Source organism: Bos taurus, chromosome 13 (genome assembly GCF_002263795.3).
Source record: "Bos taurus isolate L1 Dominette 01449 registration number 42190680 breed Hereford chromosome 13, ARS-UCD2.0, whole genome shotgun sequence".
NCBI lineage: Eukaryota > Metazoa > Chordata > Mammalia > Artiodactyla > Bovidae > Bos > Bos taurus.
This window is the reverse complement of record NC_037340.1, coordinates 69,790,427-69,811,170: the sequence shown is the minus strand read 5'-3', so window position 1 is coordinate 69,811,170 and position 20,744 is coordinate 69,790,427. Positions and strand designations below refer to the sequence as shown.

The window sequence follows — 20,744 nt, the reverse complement described above, 5'->3', positions numbered from 1 at the left end:
AGGTCCCATCTCTGGCCCACTTTGTCCCCGAGCTCGTTCTACCCACCTGCCTGCTCAACACCTCTACCTGACCATCGACGGGCATCACGGGACTCACCCCCTCAAATGAGACCCTCTCATTGCTACTGCTGCTGCTAAGTCGCTTCAGTCGTGTCCGACTCTGTGTGGCCCCATAAACGCCAGCCCACCAGGCTCCCCCATCCCTGGGACTCTCCAGGCAAGAACACTGGAGTGGGTTGCCATTTCCTTCTCCAGTGCATGAAAGTGAAAAGGGAAAGTGAAGTCGCTCAGTCGTCTAACTCTTAGCGACCCCATGGACTGCAGCCCACCAGGCTCCTCCATCCATGGGATTTTCCAGGCAAGAGTACTGGAGTGGGGTGCCATTGCCTTCTCCGGCGTCCCTCTCATAGCCTTCCCTATTTCAGTCAATGGCAACCCCACCTTTCTAGATGCTCAGACCAAAACCCTTAATATAATCCTCACTCTCCTTCACGCTCCAGAACTGATGTGTTAGCAAATTCCATTGAGCTCTATATTCAAAATATAGCCCCACCGAAATCCAACCCCTTCCTAACGCCCCTACCCTGACCTAGCCATCATCTTCACTGGGAGCATCGGAGTCGCTTCCTAATAAGCGAGCTCTCCACCCACCCGCCGCCCTGTGGAACTGACCCCAGGTCACATCACACTTCTCTTCAAAACCTTCCGTGGTGCCTGCCTCTCCCCCGTCAGCGGTCCTCCTCATCCATGGCCTGGCCTTTGTCCCACACCTCTGTAGCCCCTCTGGCTGTCACACCGTGGCCTCAAAGTCATGAGCTCCAAAAGGAAAAGGAAAGTGAAGTCACTCAGTCGTATCTGACTCTTTGTGACCCCATGGACTGTAGCCTACCAGACTCCTCTGTCCATGGGATTTTCCAGGCAAGATACTGGAGTGGGTTGCCATCTCTTTCTCCAGGAGATCTTCCCAGGAGATTGAACCCAGATCTCCTGCACTGCAGGCGGATGCTTTACTGTCTGAGCCACCAGAGAAGTCCTAAGTGAGCTCCAAGGCACCCCCAAACACACTACAGCACACCCAGAGCTGGTTCTGTGCAGCAGAACGGTTCCCACAGCAGCGGTGCACTTGGCTTATCGTCGCTGGCCTCCCCACCAGCTGGCACAGGCCCTCGGACAGCTGACTGCAGGAAGTGCCTGTACCAGAGGCCTGCCCAGCCCTGGCTGTGCATGAGGCAGATCCTCCAGTTCTCGAAGTGGGGCCACTGTTCTGGTCGCCCCAACCCACCCTGCCGGGATAGGGCCCCAGCTCAGCACCCACCGGTCCTCACGGTTCCGGTCCACTGAGTAGAACTGCTTCCGCAGCCACCTGGTGGGAGAGAAGGAGCCTGAAGTGAGGCCAGGCCTGGGGAGGAGACCGGCAGGCAGGCTCAGGTGCAGAGGCCCAGGAGTCCCTGCCCTGCTCCCGAGGGCCCAGCGCCCTGACCTCACCGGTCAGGAGCGGGTTCTCACCTCTCAATCTGCAGGGGTGTGGCTGCCTGCAACGTGTCCTCCATCAGCCAAGTCAGGCCCTTGATCCACATGTTCACTTCGTCCTCAGACGTGGCTGTGAGCAGGGGGTAAAGAGCTGAGCCTGGAGCTGGGCTGCGTCCCCCAACCTCCCACCTCCTCCAGCCCCTCAGTTCCACCTTGGAGGCTCAGGGTCTTCAGGCGGAATTCCATTCCATACAGGATGACGAAGCAGTGGGACTGGTCCGGTCGAAAAGCAGGATCCTCTTGGTAGCGATCGAAGTCCCGTGAGGTCTTCCCTGGGCGGATCTCCTTGATTTCACGAATGTCAACTGGGAGGGCAGGGGAGAGGCCAAGGTCAGGCTCAGGCCTCCCAAGGTGAGCAGGGCTGCCTGGGCTCCCTGCTCATTCCCACACTCTCTTCAGAGAAGACCACTGAAAGAGACGGCCCCTCGGGGGCACTCAAGACCACTCAGGCCCACTGTGGGAGGGAAAAGAGCTGCGCTGAGTCTACAGGCAGAGTTCTGCTAAAAGCTGGGGGTCTGGGGGAACAGGGAGCTCTGTGCTGTGCACGCTGCCTCCCTGACAACACAGGTGGGTCACTCTGACTTGGAGAAAGCCGGACTCGAGAACAAGAAATGGGGACCCACGGCTGCAAGTCTGTGAGGACCATTTTCTGACACAAAAGCGCACCAACTGAATCATGAAGCCCCAAGGTTCGGGCTGGGGAGAGGCAGGCCCAAATGGGTCTCAGAGTCCAAGGCGGGGAGCAGGCACTGGGCCAACAGACCTGGTGCAACCCCAACGAGCCCCCTCCCAGACATCCCCGAGCAAGTCCCAGCAAGAGCAGGGCTGCCCACAGACGGCTCCCACCCTGGCCACCCAGCTCAGACCAGGGAAGCACCAGGTCGGAGCAGCAGACAAACCGCCTCAGCTACTAACTCAGACCACGCCGAGTGACTCATTTAACTTCTCTCCATCTGGGTTTTACCATCTCTAGAGCAAAGAGCTTGACTGAATTCCTCCAGAAGGCAGGGTGGTAGAAGAAACCTGCGTGGACTCGGGGGTGGGCCTGCCAGGACTAGACTCCCAGCTCCAGCTCACCTTAGCTGTGTGACCTCAGCAGAGGGACAACCACTCTGACCCTTCTGTGTCCCCGTGAAGGCAGGTGACGGATGGCAGCACTGGGAGGGGTTGCTGAGCTCCCAAGTCCAACAGCCTGGAGCGCCCAGCCCTGTAGGCGGCACGTGGTGGGCGCTGACTCAAGCCTCCCTCCAGCTCCCTGATGGGTCTTGGGGGTCTGCAGTTGGAGCAGGCACACAGGCGGTGACCCCAGGCCTGGAGAGGGCACAGCTGCACAGTCCCCAGGCTGGGACCCTACACAGAGGACAGACTTTCCAGGCCAGATGAAGACACAGATTCAGGGAGGTCAAAAGAGGGAAGTCTGGCATAGCCGCCAGAAATGACTGCGTGCTCCCTTGGCTCCGGAGCCTCTTCAGATGCTCTCGACCCAGACTGGCCCGGAACACCTGGAGCCAGGAGCGTTGCCAGTACGTGGCCGGGCCCACCTCCCCCACGAGCCCTCCTGGCCCAAGCACACACCACCCTGGCTGGAAAGTTCTGAGAGGCCCGGTCCCTCTAGCCACAGCCGTGCCCCATCTATCCCCTCACCTCAGACAGCGCCCTCACTCTGGCCCATGCCCAGCACCCCCCAAAGCACTGCTGGTCCGACCCCTACTCCATGCCCTCAGCAGCCCCAGGGCCTGGTCCTCCAGCTGGAAGCCCCTGCTTTCCTGCCGGCCCTCAAGTTCTCACCACCCAGCCGTCCTCCCCGAGCCCCTGAATTTGTGTAAGACATTGTTCTGATCCTCCAAAGGTGACTCACGAGGGAGAACCCACTCCTTCTTCGGCCTTCAGGGACTTCGTGATGGGGCTCAGTGCCCTACCGCTCGCCCATCTTCCCTGCTCCATCCCATCCCAGCTGGACTGAGGCCAAGAACAGTCCTGTTTCCCGTCTATCACTTCACCTTGGTCCCCAGCCAGGGACGGTCTACCTCCCAGACTCCGTTCTCTGCCACCAGAGATCTAATCTGGAAACACCCCCTGCAGTAACCGCTAAGGGCGCTTATGTGTGTTCTTCATCTTTCCCAGGGCCGGCAAGGCCATCCAGAGCTTGAACGACTGAATAAACAAGGGAAAAGCAGGCACCCCAACAGGGGGAGGGGTGGAGTCCTTAAAGAGTTATGCTCAGGTGAAAACAGGGGGCAGGGAGGGAGACTGAGTCAGAGACCCAGCCTGAGGAGACAGGGTTCCCAGGATGGGAGGAGGAGCTGAACACGGGAAATGCACAGATCAGAAGCTACAGAACCACCACAAACCCTGCCCTTTGAAACAGAAACCAGCGTGCCTTTCCGGTGCAGGGCTGCTGTCATGCCCCCCACACCTCACACAGGCACACAGCCTCACACACAGGCACACAGGCCCACAAAGCCTCGCGGGCCACAGTCTGGGCCCTCTGCGCAGCTGCCCACCAGTCACTAGAGGCAGTCAGCCTACGACGTAGTAGGTTAGCTAGCAGCAGCCAGCCCAGCGAGCAACCACAGAGCCTGCGGCTGGGTGGCTGCCACGGTGCCCCACACGACACACTGCCAGCGGGTCCTGGGTGACCCTGTGGCCTGCCCCATGCTCCAGGATACATCCACTGTGACAGACTGACAGCAGAGGAGGCTCCCACCCGAGACGGGACCAGGCAGGCAGAGCGCAGCCCCAGGCCAGGTGCCTGCGTCTCCCAGGCTCCCGCTGCCCACACCCTGCACTCGCCGTCACTGGAGCTGTCGGCCTGGGCCCGATGCCCTTCAAGGCCATCGAGCCAACTGCAGGCTGGAAGGACGAGACACGGGGGAGAGGCTCTACCAGGTTCTTAAAAGCTGCATCCTGTGCGACCTCTGGCCTCACCCTCCACCCCCACCCCCACCCTCTGCCTCACCCCTGCCCTCTGCCTCCCAGAATAAATACAGCAGGGTCCTCTTCCTGAGAGCCAGGGATGGCCACCAAGCCCGGGGGTGGGGGGTGGGTGGTGGGTGGTGTGACTCCCTGGGACATGCATGGCCTCTGCCCTAGTTTCAGGAAGGGGATAGGAGCCCCCCTGACACAGTCTGGGTAAGACGTGAAGCGGGACAGGACGGCAGGAAGAGAGACCCTCCCAGGACTTGGGAGCTGGGGGCAGGGAGGGCAGGTTGGGGGGCAGGAGACCCAGGACCCAGCACTCATCCCCTCACACAACCTCAGAAAACAACATTCAAGGGACGTGGGGAGAAGAGAGGCTGGCCGCACTGGGAGGTCCTGGCCAGGCTGGAGATGGGGACTCTCTGAGGACAAGGGCAGGCTCCCACACCCAGGGCCTGAAGCCAGGCTGGGCTGGCGTCCGGTAGGAGAGAGCGCGGCTTTCGTTTGTGACGAAGGCCCACCCCCAGGCTCGTCCACCCCCGAGAGGGGCCTGGAGCTGCACCGGCACAACCCAGCCACCTCAGCTGGTCAGAAGCCACGACAGCGAGCTCGCTCCTCTGGGGACCAGGTGTCCGAGGCCCACGCAGAGGCTCCCAGGCTTCAGGAACAGCGTGGGCCTCGCCATTCCAAGCAAGGCCGTGGTAGACAGTGACAAGATTAGCTGCCTGGGCAGGGACGGGGGCTCGGTCCCTGGCATTTAACCGCCCACAAACTCTCATAAAGAAATAAGAGCAGCCCTCCTCAAGAGGCTCTGGCCTAATGGGGGACCGCCCAGGCCTAGGACTGGCCTCACATGCCAGGCCACCTCCGTCGACTCCTTCAGCAAGCCTGCTCTGACCACCCTCTCTGAAGGCTGCCTGGGCCCAGCAGAGGAGAATCACACAGGGCTTGCACTCGAGCTGTGTGGCCCCGGGCAGTCTGACGCTCTTCTGGCCTCAGTTGCCTCATCGGTAAACTGGGGATTCCTCCCACCTCACAAGGTTGCACAAGGGCCCTGCCAGGAGTCACCAGTCCTGGAAAGTCTGACGGCCCCTCCTGTGCGCCTAGAGTCACCGACATGGGGCCCACGTGAGTCAGCGGCAGGGGAGACAATGGCGGCCACCGCCAGCACTTTCCTGGGGGCGAACCCAGGGTGAAGTTGGCCCACCACTGCCTGGGTCCAAGGAACAGACTCCAACAGCCATTTCCCCAGCCCCGAATGTGGTCTCACAGGGATGGGGCACCATGAGGGAAGACGGGGACTCGTGGAGCCTCCGAGTTCACATCTGGGCACATGTTCTAAGCCAGAGAACGCTTACCCGGCCCGGTGCAGCCACAGCCCCACACCACCCCCACCGTGCCTATAGTGAGGGACCAGAACAGGACACTAACAGGTCTGAAATCACAAAGGCCAAGTTTCAAATCCTGTTTCCAAGCATACAGCTCGGGCCTCGAGCAAGTCTGTCTCCTCTTGGGTGGCTTGGGGATAAACTGAAGGCCTCAGTGAGGGGTGGGCCTGCTGTAAACCTTTCACATGCAGACAGAGAACTACACAAACAGGAAGACGAGTTTGCTAGAAAGGGACATGAGGACATGCTGAAAACTAAACCCCAAATGATGAAGATCTGGTCAAGAAAACCACCACCACAAAACAAAAACGGAAATTTCTGGACATGAAAGATGCATTTGCTGAAATATTTCTCTTAAGAGCATTTTCCCTTTGAAAAGTACATAAGTAAATTGGTAGAAACTGCAAAAGAAACTAACTGCATAAAAAATGCATGTAGGACTGCCCTGGTGGTCAAGTGGTTAAGAAGCCACCTGCCAACCCAGGGGACACCGGTTCAACTGCTGGGCTGGGAAGATACGGCATGGAGCAGCGAGCCCGCGCTCTGCACCTGGAGAAACCGCTGCTCATCACAACTAGAGAAAGCCCGAGCGGCAGTGAAGACCCCGCACGGCCAAAGAGTAAATAACACCAATTTTCAAAACTGCATGCGAATACATTTTACAGCTTAAAGTAACAAAGTCATGATAAACATGAAAGATTTTTTTTTAATCTAGAAAACTTGACAGAGGTGAGCATTACCAGGACAGGTCCCTCCCCCTGGGACTGGCACTGCCCCTGCCTGTGGGATGTGGATGCTCAGCCCCACAGGCACCTGAGGAAGGTGTGCAAGGCCCAGCAGCACCCCTCAACAGGGCCCGAGTCAGGTCAAGGTCACGAGACCCAGAGCCCCCATCCCACCTAAGCTCCAAGCACGCCTCTGACCTCTGAGCCCCTGCACATGCCAGGCCCACCTTGTCACCTAAGTCTCCGTCGTGCCTGGTCCAGCGGCATATTTGGTGCTCCCTATTCTGGTCACACTGGTGCCTCCTTGGTGTCAAGGTCATTGATCTGTGAGTTCCACAAGGCAAAAACCACACTTGCCTATTCCCAGGTCCCTGAGGAGGCCTCAACATGCTGACCGAGTGCTTAGAAGTGGGAATGAACACGAGAGTTAGACACCAGAACTAATTATCTAAGAGGCCACAGATGCTCAAAGATGGTATCAGGGATGACTTCCTGGAAGAGGTGGTGCAGGAGGGTAATAAAGGCTGAGGTGCTACAACAAATATGCAAGCGCAGTGGTCAGTGAGGTGACTATGCAGACAGGAGAAAGAACAGCCACAGTGGGGTAGGACACTGCCCCTGGGGGCCAGAGCAATCTGCAAACACTGGGAGGTTCCTGTACAAAGGTTCCTGCGGTGGGAACCCTGGGAAGCTAATGGTGCTCTGGGGAAAACAAAAGAGAACAGGCAGGGCTCCCTCAGCACCATGCCCTGCTTGGCTCTATGCCAAGGTCACCAGGAGATTGAAAAGAGCGGGTCCCAGGCGCCAGGAGAGTTGCACAGATCTTCCCAGAAATGACCTGTCATCGCTCACGCCTTCTCCACATACACGGCCGGGTTGTTCCCAGCCCCTACCCCCCAAGTCAGCGGCCTCCTGCACCCCCTCTCCAAAGAACAACACACCGGGGCCCTGGGGGCACAAATGGAGTTGAGCTCTGCTCGCCAGAGGACGAAAGGGAAGCGCCCTGCCAGCCAGCTGATTTCCAGCCGGCACCTCTGCTGCCCACCCCAGGGAGCCAGTGACAGAGGGACTCTGCACCCCAGGGCGCCTGGACCAGCCAGCCGTGTACAGCTCTGACAGAGCTTCATGGCTCAGGAGGAGGACTGAGGTGGCCCAACAGAAGACAAGACAACCAGGGCACAGGCGGGACAGGAATCTGCTGGGCCTGAGACAGCCAGCAATTTCCACATCAGCTGCCTGCTGCCCGAGGACCAGGAGTGAGGGTCCTCACCCTGCCCCTGACCCCACCCCTGCTTTTCCAGCAGAAGTCAGGAGCAGGGAGAAAGGCGAGAGCTGAGGGGTGGGTAGCTCTCAGCCTCTATTTCACAGACGACGAGGATCCAGACTCGGAGACCCAGGGTCACAGGTCAGGCAGCAAAGGGAAGGTGTGGCTGGGCTTTATCCGCTTTCCTTTCTGGTACAGCAGCACCTTCAGACCAGACAGCAAGGGAGAGAGGACTAGACCCCTCTCAGGACACAACAGGGAAGCCCCAGTGGAACCCTGGTGTGCAAGGCCCACCCCGGGCAGGGCTCGGCCTCTGCTCCTAGCAGGGTTTTGTCCATTACCCTCCCCCAGACACCTGACAGAGAAGAGCAGGAAAAGACCATTCAGGCAGCTGGATGGGGGTCTGCGGACCCTCCTACATGGGACCCTGCCCTCCCCCATGCAACTGCTTCAGTCACGGCTGTAAAGAATCCTTGCCAGTTTGTGAAATGCCTGTAGTCTAGATTCTAGGTGAATCTCCTCTTTGGAGCAATGAGGAAACGTGAGGCTCCCAGGGGTCTTGTCACAGTCACGTGGTAGTTCACAGCAGAATGGGGACCCTCTACCCAGCAGCAGCCACCCCGACACTGGGATTGCAGAGGAGAAGCAGGGCAGCCCCAGCAAGCCCTCACACTATCCAGGCAGACAGCCCTCTTCCCTAGGATGCGAGATGAATCCCACTCATCTTAAGAGGTGGGAACAGCACGCCTGGGCCCCAAAGGAAGGAAGGGCAAGGGGCCCCACCCAGGGAACTCAAAGCCAGGAGAGAGATGAGCAGCTATCTACTGGGCTTATTCTCTCACTCCATCACCCAGATCAAACATGCACCAAACCTCCACCAACTCCAGGTCAGGCCCCAGGGTGGGTCCTGGGTAAACAGAGATCAATAAAGCACTGGAGTTCCTGGCCCTGAGAAAGTCAGAAAGCCCCTGCCCAGTGGAGGAAACAGATGGGGAAGCAGATAACTAGGAGGGCCTACAAAGGGTGGAACAGGGAGGTGTCGATGGCGCCGGGAGCCAGAGAAAGTGAGCAGCTGGACTCAGGAGTCTCAGACCACTCTGTCCACAGAAGGCAGGTTGGGAGGATTGGCCCGACCAGGTTCTCCAGCACAGGATCACGAAAGCCAAGGCATCGAATATTTGGGGAAAAGGACATTCAGAGTTTGGTGGATGAGAGGGGAGGGAAGGTTGGCCGGCAATGTCACAGCAGGGCAAGTGCAGCAGGGGCTTGCCTCAACTTTTCTGCCCAGGCCCACAGGACTCCCCAGGCAGCCCTATGCACGCTGACTTGTGTCTCCTCTACAGGCTGATACTGCCCAAGTTCTTTCTAGATGGCCTGTGTCTGCCAGGCTCCCAACTACAGGAGAGAAGCTGAGGGCCCAGCAGAGCCAGGTATAGAATGTGTCCAGGATCTCAGGAGACCCAATGAAATGCTTCTCACTGTCTATTCAGACCACCTGGAGAAACAGGGTATTGTCCTGGGTGTAAGTCACTTGCCCAGTCTCCCCTTTCCTGACCCTCAATCAACACAGCTGACCACACCCTCTCTCCTGCTGAACTTCTGCTCTTGACTTCTGATTTCCTGCTTCTTGGGCTCCATGACTATACCCAGGACACACTGGCCTTCATCAAGGCCCAGGCCAAGGGCATTTCCTCTCCCGAAGCTCCACCTGCTCCCCAGTCAGCGTCACGCAGGCCCATGGCTTTCACTACCAATGACAGACAACTCACAGAAACAGCCCTACTCTAGTCCGGCTGTAAGCTTTCAGATCCTTCAAGCCAACTGCCTACTTGCCTTCTCTGCCTGTTCACCTCAAAGTCACAGGTGTGTGTATTCAGTCACTCTGCCGTGTCCGACTCTGTGACCCCATGGGCTATCTGTCCATGGGATTCTTCAGGCAAGAATACTGGAGTGGATTGCCATTTCCTTTTCCAGGAGATCTTCCTGACCCAGGGATCGAACCCACATCTCCTGTGTCTCCTGCTCTGCAGGTGGACTCTTTACCACTAGCACCACCTGGGAAGAACGTACCTGAAAGTCAAGCCCTCACCAAAACCAGGCCTACTGCCACTCCTCTTGCCAGTTAACAGCTTCACCTCCAAAGAAGTGCCTAAACTGGACTCTGTACACTCTCACCACTCTCCAATCTAATCCTTGAACAAGCCCTACTGGCTTTATTTATATTAACGATCACGTTTACCAAGGACCTAGATGAGTGGGAACCACGTGTATTTTAAGGCTCTTTGACTACCTTCTCCATTGGAGCATAAGGTCCTTGACGCTGTGAACCAAATGCCCCAGTGCCTAGCAGGGAATGGACTGTGTTAGGAGAAGAAAGAAAAAATCTGGGGCCTGTCCCCCACCCCCAAAAGGAAGCAACAGGGGCCTCTGGCTGGGGGCTAAAAAGGGGCTACGGTGGGGGTGGGGAATGGCGGAGGCCTTTCCCCCTGGAGCTCACTGACCCGTGCTGCTTCCCCGCCTTTCTGGTTTCTGTATTACTGCCAGCACGGGCCCTTCTCTCCATGGGGTGGGGGGGTGGGGGGTGGGGGGTGGGCGGGGATGTGGGGCCAGCCCTTAAATCCCCAACAAGGTCAACCTTGAATGTCTCGGTTGGAGAGACACTCTGCACAATGGAAAGGGTCATTACGTCACAGGCCTGCTCCCTCGGACGCCCTCCTCTGCCCACTGGCCCGCTCTCCTGGTTCAGACCCGCTGGCCTGGCCTCGCCTCAGGATCGGGCCGCTCCCTCTGGGCCACAGCAGCCCAAGCCCTGCCACTCGCCTGTCCTCCCTTTGCTTCCGGGGGAACCAAGGCCCCATAAGGTCACACCACACAGGACACTGCCCACTCCAAGGTGAGCGGGAAGCCCCGCTCAGATTATTTGAAATCAACCCCCCTGCTGAGAGGGGTGGCTACCCTGGGACTTCCCCTTCCTGGTTTTAATTCCTTACTTCCACCCTCTTAAGACAGCTCCCGCCTCACCTCCTCAAGCACAGATAGCTGCCTCCCAGCCTCCCGCCCCGGGCTGTAGAGCCTCACCCTTCCAGCAGGGGCCAGTCCTCAGGCCGGGGACCCAGACGCCATCAGGAACAAGCCTGGCATCAGGGGTTCCCACTGGAGGGACCCTCCCTCTATTTCACCGCTGGCCTCAACAAGCCCTAGTGACCCCTGAGAGAGCGACCTATGCGATCTGTTCTAACCTCCATCATGGACATGCTCAGAGCTCCTAAGAAGGGCCACAGTCCCAGCTGGGAGCTGACGAGCGAACACAGGCGTGTTACCCTCTTACTGTGTTAGGGTTGGCACGGGAGAGCTACCACCTAACAGCTGGATGACAAATGGGGGCACGTGGTCTGCACAGCCCCAAAGAGGGTCTCGAAAGCCCCTGCCGCTCCCCAACCTCCCAACTGATCTCCTGCCCTGGAGTAGGCGGAGAAGAAGCCTTTGGGACCTGTGCCCAGCCCCTCCCCTCCTTCCTAGGGTTAGTCACTCAGGAACCCAGGCCCACACTCTCCAGGCCTGAGGCTGAAGTCACTCATCCCACGGCGTTAGAATTCACCCACCACACCCCCACAGCCAGAGGTCCAGGATGGTCAATGCCCTTCTCCCCCCACGGGCAAGGCCATACCAAGGACATGGTGAACTGGGCAGGCGGGGTGGGGTGGGGGGGCGGCGCAGCCACCTCTTAAAGCACCACTTCCCTTAGGACATTTCAGCTCAGCCATATCCCCAGGTGTCCAGGAAAACAGGAAGCCAACCTCAACATGCACAGCCCGCCCCTGCTGAGTTAGAATTAGATCTCACACAAACAAGTGGTCAAACGTTCCCAGGCCCAAGCCTTCACCAGTCTGGTCGGTTGTCCGCCACCAGGGCCTGGAGCTTTGGTCAGACCGCCGCTCCTCACTGAGCCCACGCCTTGACCCTCCAGCCAACGCCAGCCTGCCAGCCAGCAGGGGAAGCGACCCACAAGGGCAGGCTGATGCTGTCTGGAGCCCCAGGCTCAGCCGACAGCACTCGGCACAACCGTCTCCTGCTGGCCCGGGGCTCTCATGGTTTTCCGCACGTTCCAGACTGCAAGCTTCCCAGGATCAGGGACTGGGTCACCTCCTTTCCTTGCCTCCTAACCTCAGGCTGCTCGGTGCCAGGCCTGGCTCGGCAAGGGAGATGCCAGTCCTGCAGGAGAAAGCTTTGCCCCATTCACTCTGCATCCTGAGTCTTGCTGAAGCCAGGGCCACCGGCCAACACCAGGAAGGGCCCGGAAGGAAGCGCAGAGCCTATATACAAAGCCTACATGTGGGCTATTAAAAGGAGCCCTCCCTGCTTCCCCCAGGACAGCCAAGTTCCTATGGGGTGACGAGGTGCGGTGGGGAGAGCTAGGACTTGTGCTGGGCACTCAGCCACTGCAGCCTCTCAAAGGCGAGCCAAGCGCCGCCTCAAAAGGCACTGGTCGCACGAGGAGAGGGAAACCATCTACAGTGGAGGCAGGAATGCAAGCGGGGACTCTTGAGCCACACCCCCGAGGCCTCGGCCTCCCCCAGAGCGACCACCTGCAGCATCAGCATGGCCTGGTCCCCTCCCACGTCCTTCCTCCCCTCCGGGGCCAAGGGCACGGTCTCTAGGCAGCCTCAGGCCCACTCCCTCTGGAGACCCAGCACATTCAGCCGTGAAGGGCGGCCCTAAAACCCTGGGCCGACGGCAGGAAGCTGTGGCGGCGGGAGCAGGGGCACGTGTGTTGGGGTGAAGGAGGAGATACAATCAGGCGAGGGCACAGCTGCAACGCCTCGGAGCCGGAACACCAAGTTCCCTGTTTCCGAGACCCCAGCGCCGGCCGCCTCTTGACCCCCACGGGCTGCAATCTACCTGCCACAACCGTGGGGCCACCCTTCCTGTACCCCGTGCCCAGGTGTCAGGAGTTAACTCCCCCCGGCCTCCTTCTCCAAAACCCCTCGGGCCTCATGTGCCCGGGGTGTTCCGGCTTTGCATCCGGGGGCCAACCCGGCGCCACTGAGAACCCTCTGCACAAACAGTGGCACACATGACCTACACGGGGGAGAGCCAGGCCCCGGCCGCTGTCAGCCACGGGGATGAACACGGCACACCCCGCCCCTGCAGACCCACGGAGCTGCCCCGGCCTGTGTCTCTCTCAGTGCCCAGACCTTGTCGTCATTTTTCCTTTCTGCCCGTGAGAGCCTCATCCCCTACGTTTACCGTCAGCCTCCACGGCACCTGGCACATCAGTGAACACCAGCGTCCAGTCAGGGGGGCACAAGCGGCGTCTCACCTGTTCATGTGCCGCAGGGGCCCAAGAAAGCTGTTTTCGGACCTTTTTTTTTTTAAAGGAAAGAGTAGCTATGGTGACACGGAAAGCACACAACGCTGGAGATACGACCTCAGTGAACAGGTCAGAGGTGGGAGCGACCACGTCCGGCTCGGTGTACTCCCAACGTGGGAACGAAGACCACGCTCAATGTGGGATGAACACAGGAACTCGCGGATGAGGGCACACGCTTCAGCTTGTCGTTGGGTCCCGCAAAGGCCCTTCTCGGAGCACCTTGAGCACGAAGCCCCAGGCTCCCGCTTACCCAGCAGGGGCTCAGGGAGGCTGTCATCATAACCCAGGGAGAGCAAGTCAGAGCACGGGTCTCCGGTTACCCAACACACACACAGCAGAGGGGACCGCGTCTCGATGGGGGGACTGCAGAGGGAGCCCGAGTCTCTCAAGGGAACCACTGACTCCAGCGTGTGCAGACCGAAGCCCAGGCTGGCCAAACAGGGCATGTGGCCAGGGGGCGGAGGAGAGATCAGACAGCCCTGTCCAGGTAAATACAAACCCTGTTCTTCTACAACACCCACCTGTCACCTGCCCCAGAGTGGAGGGATCAACTGAACACTGCAAAGGGAATCGGGAATTCCAGCCCTGGTCTCAGCACCACCGTGAACTCGCTGAGTGACCTTCACCTTGGGGCCTCGGTTTCCTCCTCTGTAAGGGGGAGCCTGGCATCCCTGCCTCTCTTCGAGAGCTGTGGTGGAGTTCTAACACCCCATGGATGAGAAAATGCTCCATGAACCAATGCACTACTCAAATACCCAATTTTTCTCCTGCCTGTGACCTCTGTGAACAGACTCAGGGAAGGAACAAAGAAGTAAGAAACAGACTTCCAGCCCCTGGCTGTCGGAGAAGCCTCGAGGCCAGCATGGTGGTGGGAAGAACTGGAGCTCTGTGGTTAGCTACGGCGAAGGCAAGGGAAACCAAGAGCTGCTAAGTACCCACGAGGGCCCCATGCTGTACTGAGCACGCTCAGGTGCCACCTCTCACTCTCAGACGGACCCCACCTGACCACTGTCGACAGGCTGCTCTGTAAGGGGGAAATGACTTTGACAGCTGAAGATCAGTTTCAGGTGCCTGGTATCCAAAGGCACAGAAGGGCTGAGACTCTCACCCAAATCTGACTGATTCTGGCCCCAGCTGCTGGGGACCACTCCTCACCCTGGACTCGGCCTGGAGTCTTCTCACCTGTTATCAGGCTGCTTTCAAAGGTTTCCCCCTGGGGAAGCTTGAGCACTCTCTGCCCCACTTGTCCTGGGACTCCCCTCAAAGTCCCCACTGGCTTCTGCAGTTCTCAGAGCAGGCTGGCAGTGGGGGGAGTCTCCTGTCCTCTAGTATCGGGCCTTTGCTACAGCAGGCCTCACCTTGTCCCTCCAGCCCTAGCTCTCACTGACCTCTCTGAAGCCACATCAGAGAAAAGGGCAGAGCAGAAAGAAACACCATGAGTTAATAGAGACCAACACAGATAGTGAAAGGAGAGGCAAAAACAGGCCCTAGCACAATGAGGTGCTGCCGTTAAAGCCTTTCCTGGAAGTCAGGGGTCTCCCCAAAATGGACTCACATACCATTTATCAGGGCGAAGTTCTTAGAAACAGACTAATCTGATATGTTCATGTGATACCGAAGCAGCTGCTCCTAGTCAGCTGCCCTGACACCCTGCAAAAGTCAGGGGCGGGAAAGAGCCCTGATGACAATAAATGGGGGCTAAGTGGCCTCCTGGTCCCCACATCGAAGTACGTGGCAGCCAGCCCCCTCGATACCACATGTACATTTGTTCCCTTCCACTAACAGGTCCTTCTGGGCCACTTAATCTTCCCCTTCCTCCTCATCAGGGTTCCCACGTGTGAAGCACTTACATGCTACACTCGATGCCAAGCACCTTACACATTCTCACGGAATCCTGACAAAACCCTTACGAGAAAAATGTGTTTGTTACTATCCCTCTTTTAGAGATGAGGGAGAAAGTCACATGCTTAAGGTCACAGAGCAAGTGAGCTGCACAGCAGGATTTTAACCCAGGCAGTGTGAGCGCTCAGAGCCCTGGTGCTCAGCCACTACGGCTCCTCTGCCTCCTGCCTCCAGACACCACCCCACGCCTCCATCACCGCTCATCCGCCTGCCTGCTAGGAGACAAGGCATGCCGTACTCATTGGCTCTCTCCCGCAGTGGCTCCCAGGTCCCCCTCCTCAACCTCTCCCAGACATCCCACTTCAGCCTCTGGTGACAGCTCTGCTACAGGACAGAGCACGACCCACAAGGCTTGGCACGCCATGGCCCTCCCTATGCTGCCCCCTAACCCACCCAGTGCAGTGGTCCTTGGGGCCTCACCCAGGGCACAGGCAAGGTCCTTAACCACTCAGGCCTGTGCACCAGCCACCTCCCCTCCTGGCTCTCTCCTCTAGACCCCCAGCTTGCTGGGCAGAGCTCATTCCTCTGCACACAGGAAGCTCTGGGCATGGACCTTTATTATGGCATGGAACACGCGGGGTTCTAATTACACGTCCCCACACCTGCCTCTTCCAAGAGTTGTTCCTCAACAGCCCAGTCCAGGTCTTGTCCATCTTCTGAACTCTCAGTGCCTAGTACTGGGCAAACAGGAGGTGTTCACACAGTATCTACTGAGCAAGCAAATGCCCCTCATTCCAAGGGGTGACCCAAAGCAAGCCAGAGGCCAAGCTCTCTAATTGATGACTCCAGTCTGTGTGTTTGTGTACGTATGTGCGGGCCCCGGCGCACACACAGGGGAGAAGCTGGAGGTGCTGGGGGCCCCCGGCGTGGTGTGTTCAGCTCTCCCAGGCACAGCAAACTCTGTCCCTAAGTTCACAGGGAAGACAAAGCCCCAGCTGCACAGGGGGCCTGGCCGGGCTGGCCTGGAAACCCACACATCAGGGCAAGCCTGGGGGCGCTGAGGAAACACTGAGAGCTCTGACTTCCCCTGGAAAAATTATAGTCAGACAGGAAACACACAGGCGAGGATGGTGAGCTGTGGATCCGGACACGTGCTCTTACCCTTCTCCCACGGGGACTGACCCGGCAGCAGAGGAAAATCCCCGACGACACAGGCCCGCCCTTCCCGGGCTCAGCCTTCAGAGCTGACCCTGAGGTCTGTCTCCTCCAGGGTCTGACAGCCACAGGGGTCAGGCCTCAGACTGCAGGTCCCTATGTCACCTCCCCCACGAGCCTGACTGCCTTATCCGGGGAGTTTGCTTTCTTCTGCCACCCTGCAACCCCCGGCATCAAAGGGAGCAGGAACTACGGCTGCCGTTGTCCGCTTCAGTCTCCCTGAAGGCAAGGGCCTGTTTTGATTCACCACCTAAGGAGGCCTGGCGTCTAAAAGGGTATCGACTGCAGAAACAAAGACGAAAACCTGGGGCTGCAATTCCTGACGTGCTGGCCCCCCATGGAGTCACCATCCGAGCCACTGTGCCCACAGTGACCCCTGACTGAACATGTCAACCCAGAAGGCACCAGAAGTGTGGAGCCACAGCTGAGAAAGGCCGGGGCTGTCCGTCAGGTACAGTCTGAACAGGAAGGTTTCTCTTCAGAGGAGCGATGCGGACCCCAGGATTGGGGCCTGAGGCCACTCAGAGCACAACCCCAGGGCGTAGAGTGCCCTTGGGATTGGCCGGCCAGCACCTGCCGGGAGGGCTGGGTCCCACTGAGGCTGTCACGTGGCAGCACAGTTCACTCCCTGCATTTCCATTTCCTCGTCTGTAAAGTGGGGTGGCACTCCAGACCACCCCCTGGGGCCCTTGAGCGGATCTGCCAAGAAAACATGATGACACGTCTCTGTAGCACTCAGCAGGAAGTCTGTAATTGCTTTGTACTCATTTATGTCAGTATCTGTAACACAAAAAGCCAAACACCGACCTGGTTCCTGTCACACCACTGTGACAACCAGTACCAACCCCACCCCTTTTAAACCAAACTCCCACCCGCGATGCGACGTGAGCACCTGCCGGTCGCATTTCACAAAAGGAGGATAAAGAGAGAGGGCACAGAGTCAGGCCAGAACGAGGTCCTCGACGTGAGCACCGTGAACTTTCACTGAACCCCATCTCGTTGCAGGGCCACGGATACCCTGAGAGTCCCACAAGCGTCTCTCTCTTTGGCCAGGTTACAGACACTGCGTGGTACCCTGGCAGGGTCAGCAGGAAAAGGCCAGGCATCTGAGGCACCTGGGCAACAGGCCAGGTGGCAAGGGGCCCTGCTGGCACTCCAAACTTCCTCAGAACCTACAGAGGCGGCTGCAGGGATCAGAACCCAGCAATGAGGTGCACCCACAAGCAGGTGGCTCTGGGGCAGCTCCAGTGGAAGGCTCCAGCAGCAAGGCCTGACTGAACTGCACACCAGGGTCCACCAGGCTTCTCACCCAGACTCCTTCAATCCCGGGACCCAATTTATCAATGGGCCATGGCCCCTTCTACCTCCTCTGCCCAGGCTCCAGGCAGGCCTCTTAAATCCCAGCTGAGGTTACTGAATTTGCACCCCTCTGACGGACCCACCTGCAGGGGCTGGGGTTATCAGGTACCTGGCACTCCTGCCTCCAGCCCCTGAGACCTGAGACCTGCTGGACTAGCCCCTTGCCTCTCCACACCCCTTCCTTCTGTACAGGCCCCAACTTACAAACAAGAGAGTCACCTACCCAGGAGATAGATGTGCAAGTCTCCTCAAGACAACTCCATACCCTGCTCTAAGTGGTAGGGGGGTGAGTAGTTGGGTCGGGGCAAAACAAAACCATTTCCTCCCTTTTCCGGGTAGTGATCTCAGTGAAATGAGCTGGGTCCCCGAGCTCCTCCCTTCCTGCTCCCTCACCCTTTTGTGCAGCCATACAGTCCCAGTCCAAGAGGGGCAGTCATAGTCTATCACCATTGTCATGAATAACAGCTTACATTTACTAAACATTTAGAACGTATCCAACAGCACAGCTGTTGAAGGCAAGGTTGGATCTGAAGCCCCCGTATGTTGTTTTACATTAATCCTCTCCTTTATCCCCCTAGAATAACCCCATTCGGTGGAGATATCATTATTCCCACTTCACAGATGGTGACACTAAGGCTCAGAGAAGTAGCTGGCTGGGGGCAATACACAACTATTACATACGGGCTTCAAACCCAACCTTGCCTTCCACCACTGGGCTGCACTTCAACTGCCTGCTGGTCCCGTGCATGGTGTGAAACGCAGCCTCTTAGCCAGAAGTCTACCTGGGAACCTCAGCAAGCCGCTACCAATTCAGGAGAGCCCGGGGAATCCACAGACACACGGAAGGGCCATGACTGGAGTCTGATGCCAGGGTGATGCCCCTCCAGTCCTCTGCAGGATCTGTCCTTCCTCTACTCTGAAATCCAGCCTCTCAAATCATCTAACATTTTCTCCCGCCGGCTGCCAGGGCCCGAGGAGGGTCACAGAGGAAGGCGGCTGTCTTGTGGAAGTTCAGCAGCTGTGTGAGATCTGGAGTGTGCGGCTGAGGACGGCTGTCTCACCACAAGACCTTCCTTCCTCCCCGTCTCCTCAGTCATCTACACGCAGGTACACCATACCCAAGGTCTGGAAGACCTTCTCTTGGGGGGTATCACTTCCTGAACCCTCTTCCTCTACACAGTCCTAATTCTGAGCTTGGCTCTAATTCCAGTCTCGGGGGTGGGGGGTAGAGGGGGTTCTTGTAGGAAGCAACCCACAGCCTGGGGTTGCAAACACATCATCTCACACTTGGAGGCGGGAGAATGGAGGGCAGAGCTGGGGGGCCCATCGGGCCACAGCACAGGCGCGTGCTCAGTGGAATCTCTCTCTGAAGGATCTGGGGTTTTTCAAAATCCCCCAACTCTCTCTTTCGCAGAAGCAGCCAAGGTCAGGTCTGGGACAGCAAAGAGGCAGGAAATAGTAGCCGCTCCTGGCTCCCTCCAGCCACAGGACGCAGGACACTAAGGGCTGGACCCCAATTTGGCTGCGTCCTCTTGAAGAGTACCTGACACGCAGCAGCGAGGCTGGCCTTTCTGGGGCCAAGCTCTGGAGAATGTGCTTCCAAAGGACAAGGGGAAGCCTGGCCTCTTTCCCTGCCCTGGCTTTGGGAGTCTGCCCACGCACACAGACCTCCAAAATTCAGCTTCAGGACAAAAGAAGCGGCGGGAAAAACATCCACTGCCTCCTCTCGGGCTTTTCCAAACCAAACAAGACCACCTTCCTCCTTGGCCCCAAGAGAGAGATGAGTAGGCCCGGCTCTGCTCCAAAACCAGCCCTACGCCAACATCTGCCTAAGTTCTACTTGGGGAACCCAAAGGTTCCTTTGTAAGTAGGAGCCCGGCCGGGAGGCCCAGAGGTGCACCAGATTGATCTTTTTGGAAAAACGGTGCATCTGGTCTGGCCTCCGGTTCCGCGGCTGCCGGGGGGAGGACACTGCCTCGGCCGACACCGCTCCCGGGGTAGGGGGGGGACCCGACGCCGGCCCCACTGATCTCCAACTCGCTAGGATTTTTAGGCCTCTGGGCAAAGCGCCTGGAACACTCCCCCCCTTACTGGGGGAGGGGGTGTCCTGTCAGGTGACTGAGGACCCGGATGCCCCCCGCCCCCGGTGACCACCCTGGCCGAGGCGGGGGCGGGGACCCAAAGTTTGCCGGAGTCTCTCCAGCGGTGGCCCCAGGGCGCGCGCGAGCCGGGGCGCAGACCCCGCGCCGCCCCAGCGCGCGCGCCCGCGCGGCAGGCCCGGGGAGCCGGGGGTGTGCAGCAATGGGGAGCGCACTTACTGGCCCCCTCTATCTTGTCGGCGCCTCGGCTCCACGTGATCTGCCGCGTCTCCAGCTTGACCTGGAAGGTCTTCCGCTCGGGCCGCTGCGACTTCTTGGAGTAGAACAAAGTCATGACGGTGCCCACCTCGAGGCTGCGGCAGAGGTGCACCACCTCGGCGTCCGAGGGCGCACTGGGCCCGCAGCCGTTGGCGCAGGGGGACGCGGCGCCCGCCATGGCTCGGGTGCCGGGGGCGGCGGCGGCGCAGGCCCGGCGGGAGCGAGCTGGCGGCGGCGGCGGCGCAGGCGGCGGGCGAGCGGACCCCGGCGGCGGCGGCTCCTGCGGGCGGAGACGGGGCGGGGCCTGAGCGGGGGCGGGGCGGCCCTGCAGGCCCCGCCCCGGCCCGCGCGCCGGGAACAAAGGCGCCCGCGCGCCCGTGGGGAGGACCCCCGCCCGCTGCGCCTGCGCCCCGCGACCCCCCGGGCAGGCCCCGCGTCGGGGCGCGCGCGCGCGCCGCCCGCTGTCCGCCAGCCGGGCCCACGGCCCCGCGGGGCCTCTTCGCGCCGCCCCGGACACAGCCCGGCTGCCACGGCCGGTCCCGTCACGCGCGGCAGCCTCGCGCCGGCCCGGCCGTCTGTCGCGCGCGCACAGGCGGCTGCCCAGCCCACCGTCCCGCACAGGCCCGGCCGCGGCGGCTCCTTCCGAAGCCCGCTCGTGGGGCGCCGCCCGCGCGGCCACCGGGAAAAGAAGTGTAGGCCCGGGGCGCCTCCCGAGGCCCGCCGGCCAAACCCGGTACCTGGGAGGGCTGCCTGGCTGAGGGAACCAGGCCAAGC

The 20,744-nt window shown here is 59.4% G+C and overlaps 1 protein-coding gene across 1 annotated transcript in view; it reads right to left on the bottom strand.

The window, feature by feature from the left end:
- PLCG1 (phospholipase C gamma 1) overlaps window positions 1-20,176 on the bottom strand; it is a gene marked incomplete at its 3' end in the record, with an annotated part of 31,911 nt that extends 11,735 nt beyond the window's left edge. The window contains 4 exon segments of the mRNA NM_174425.3: window positions 1,316-1,363; window positions 1,507-1,600; window positions 1,683-1,835; window positions 19,932-20,176. Coding sequence (NP_776850.1) covers window positions 1,316-1,363; window positions 1,507-1,600; window positions 1,683-1,835; window positions 19,932-20,148 — 512 coding nt within the window. The 5' untranslated portion in view covers window positions 20,149-20,176.
- Window positions 20,177-20,744: the final 568 nt, after the last annotated feature.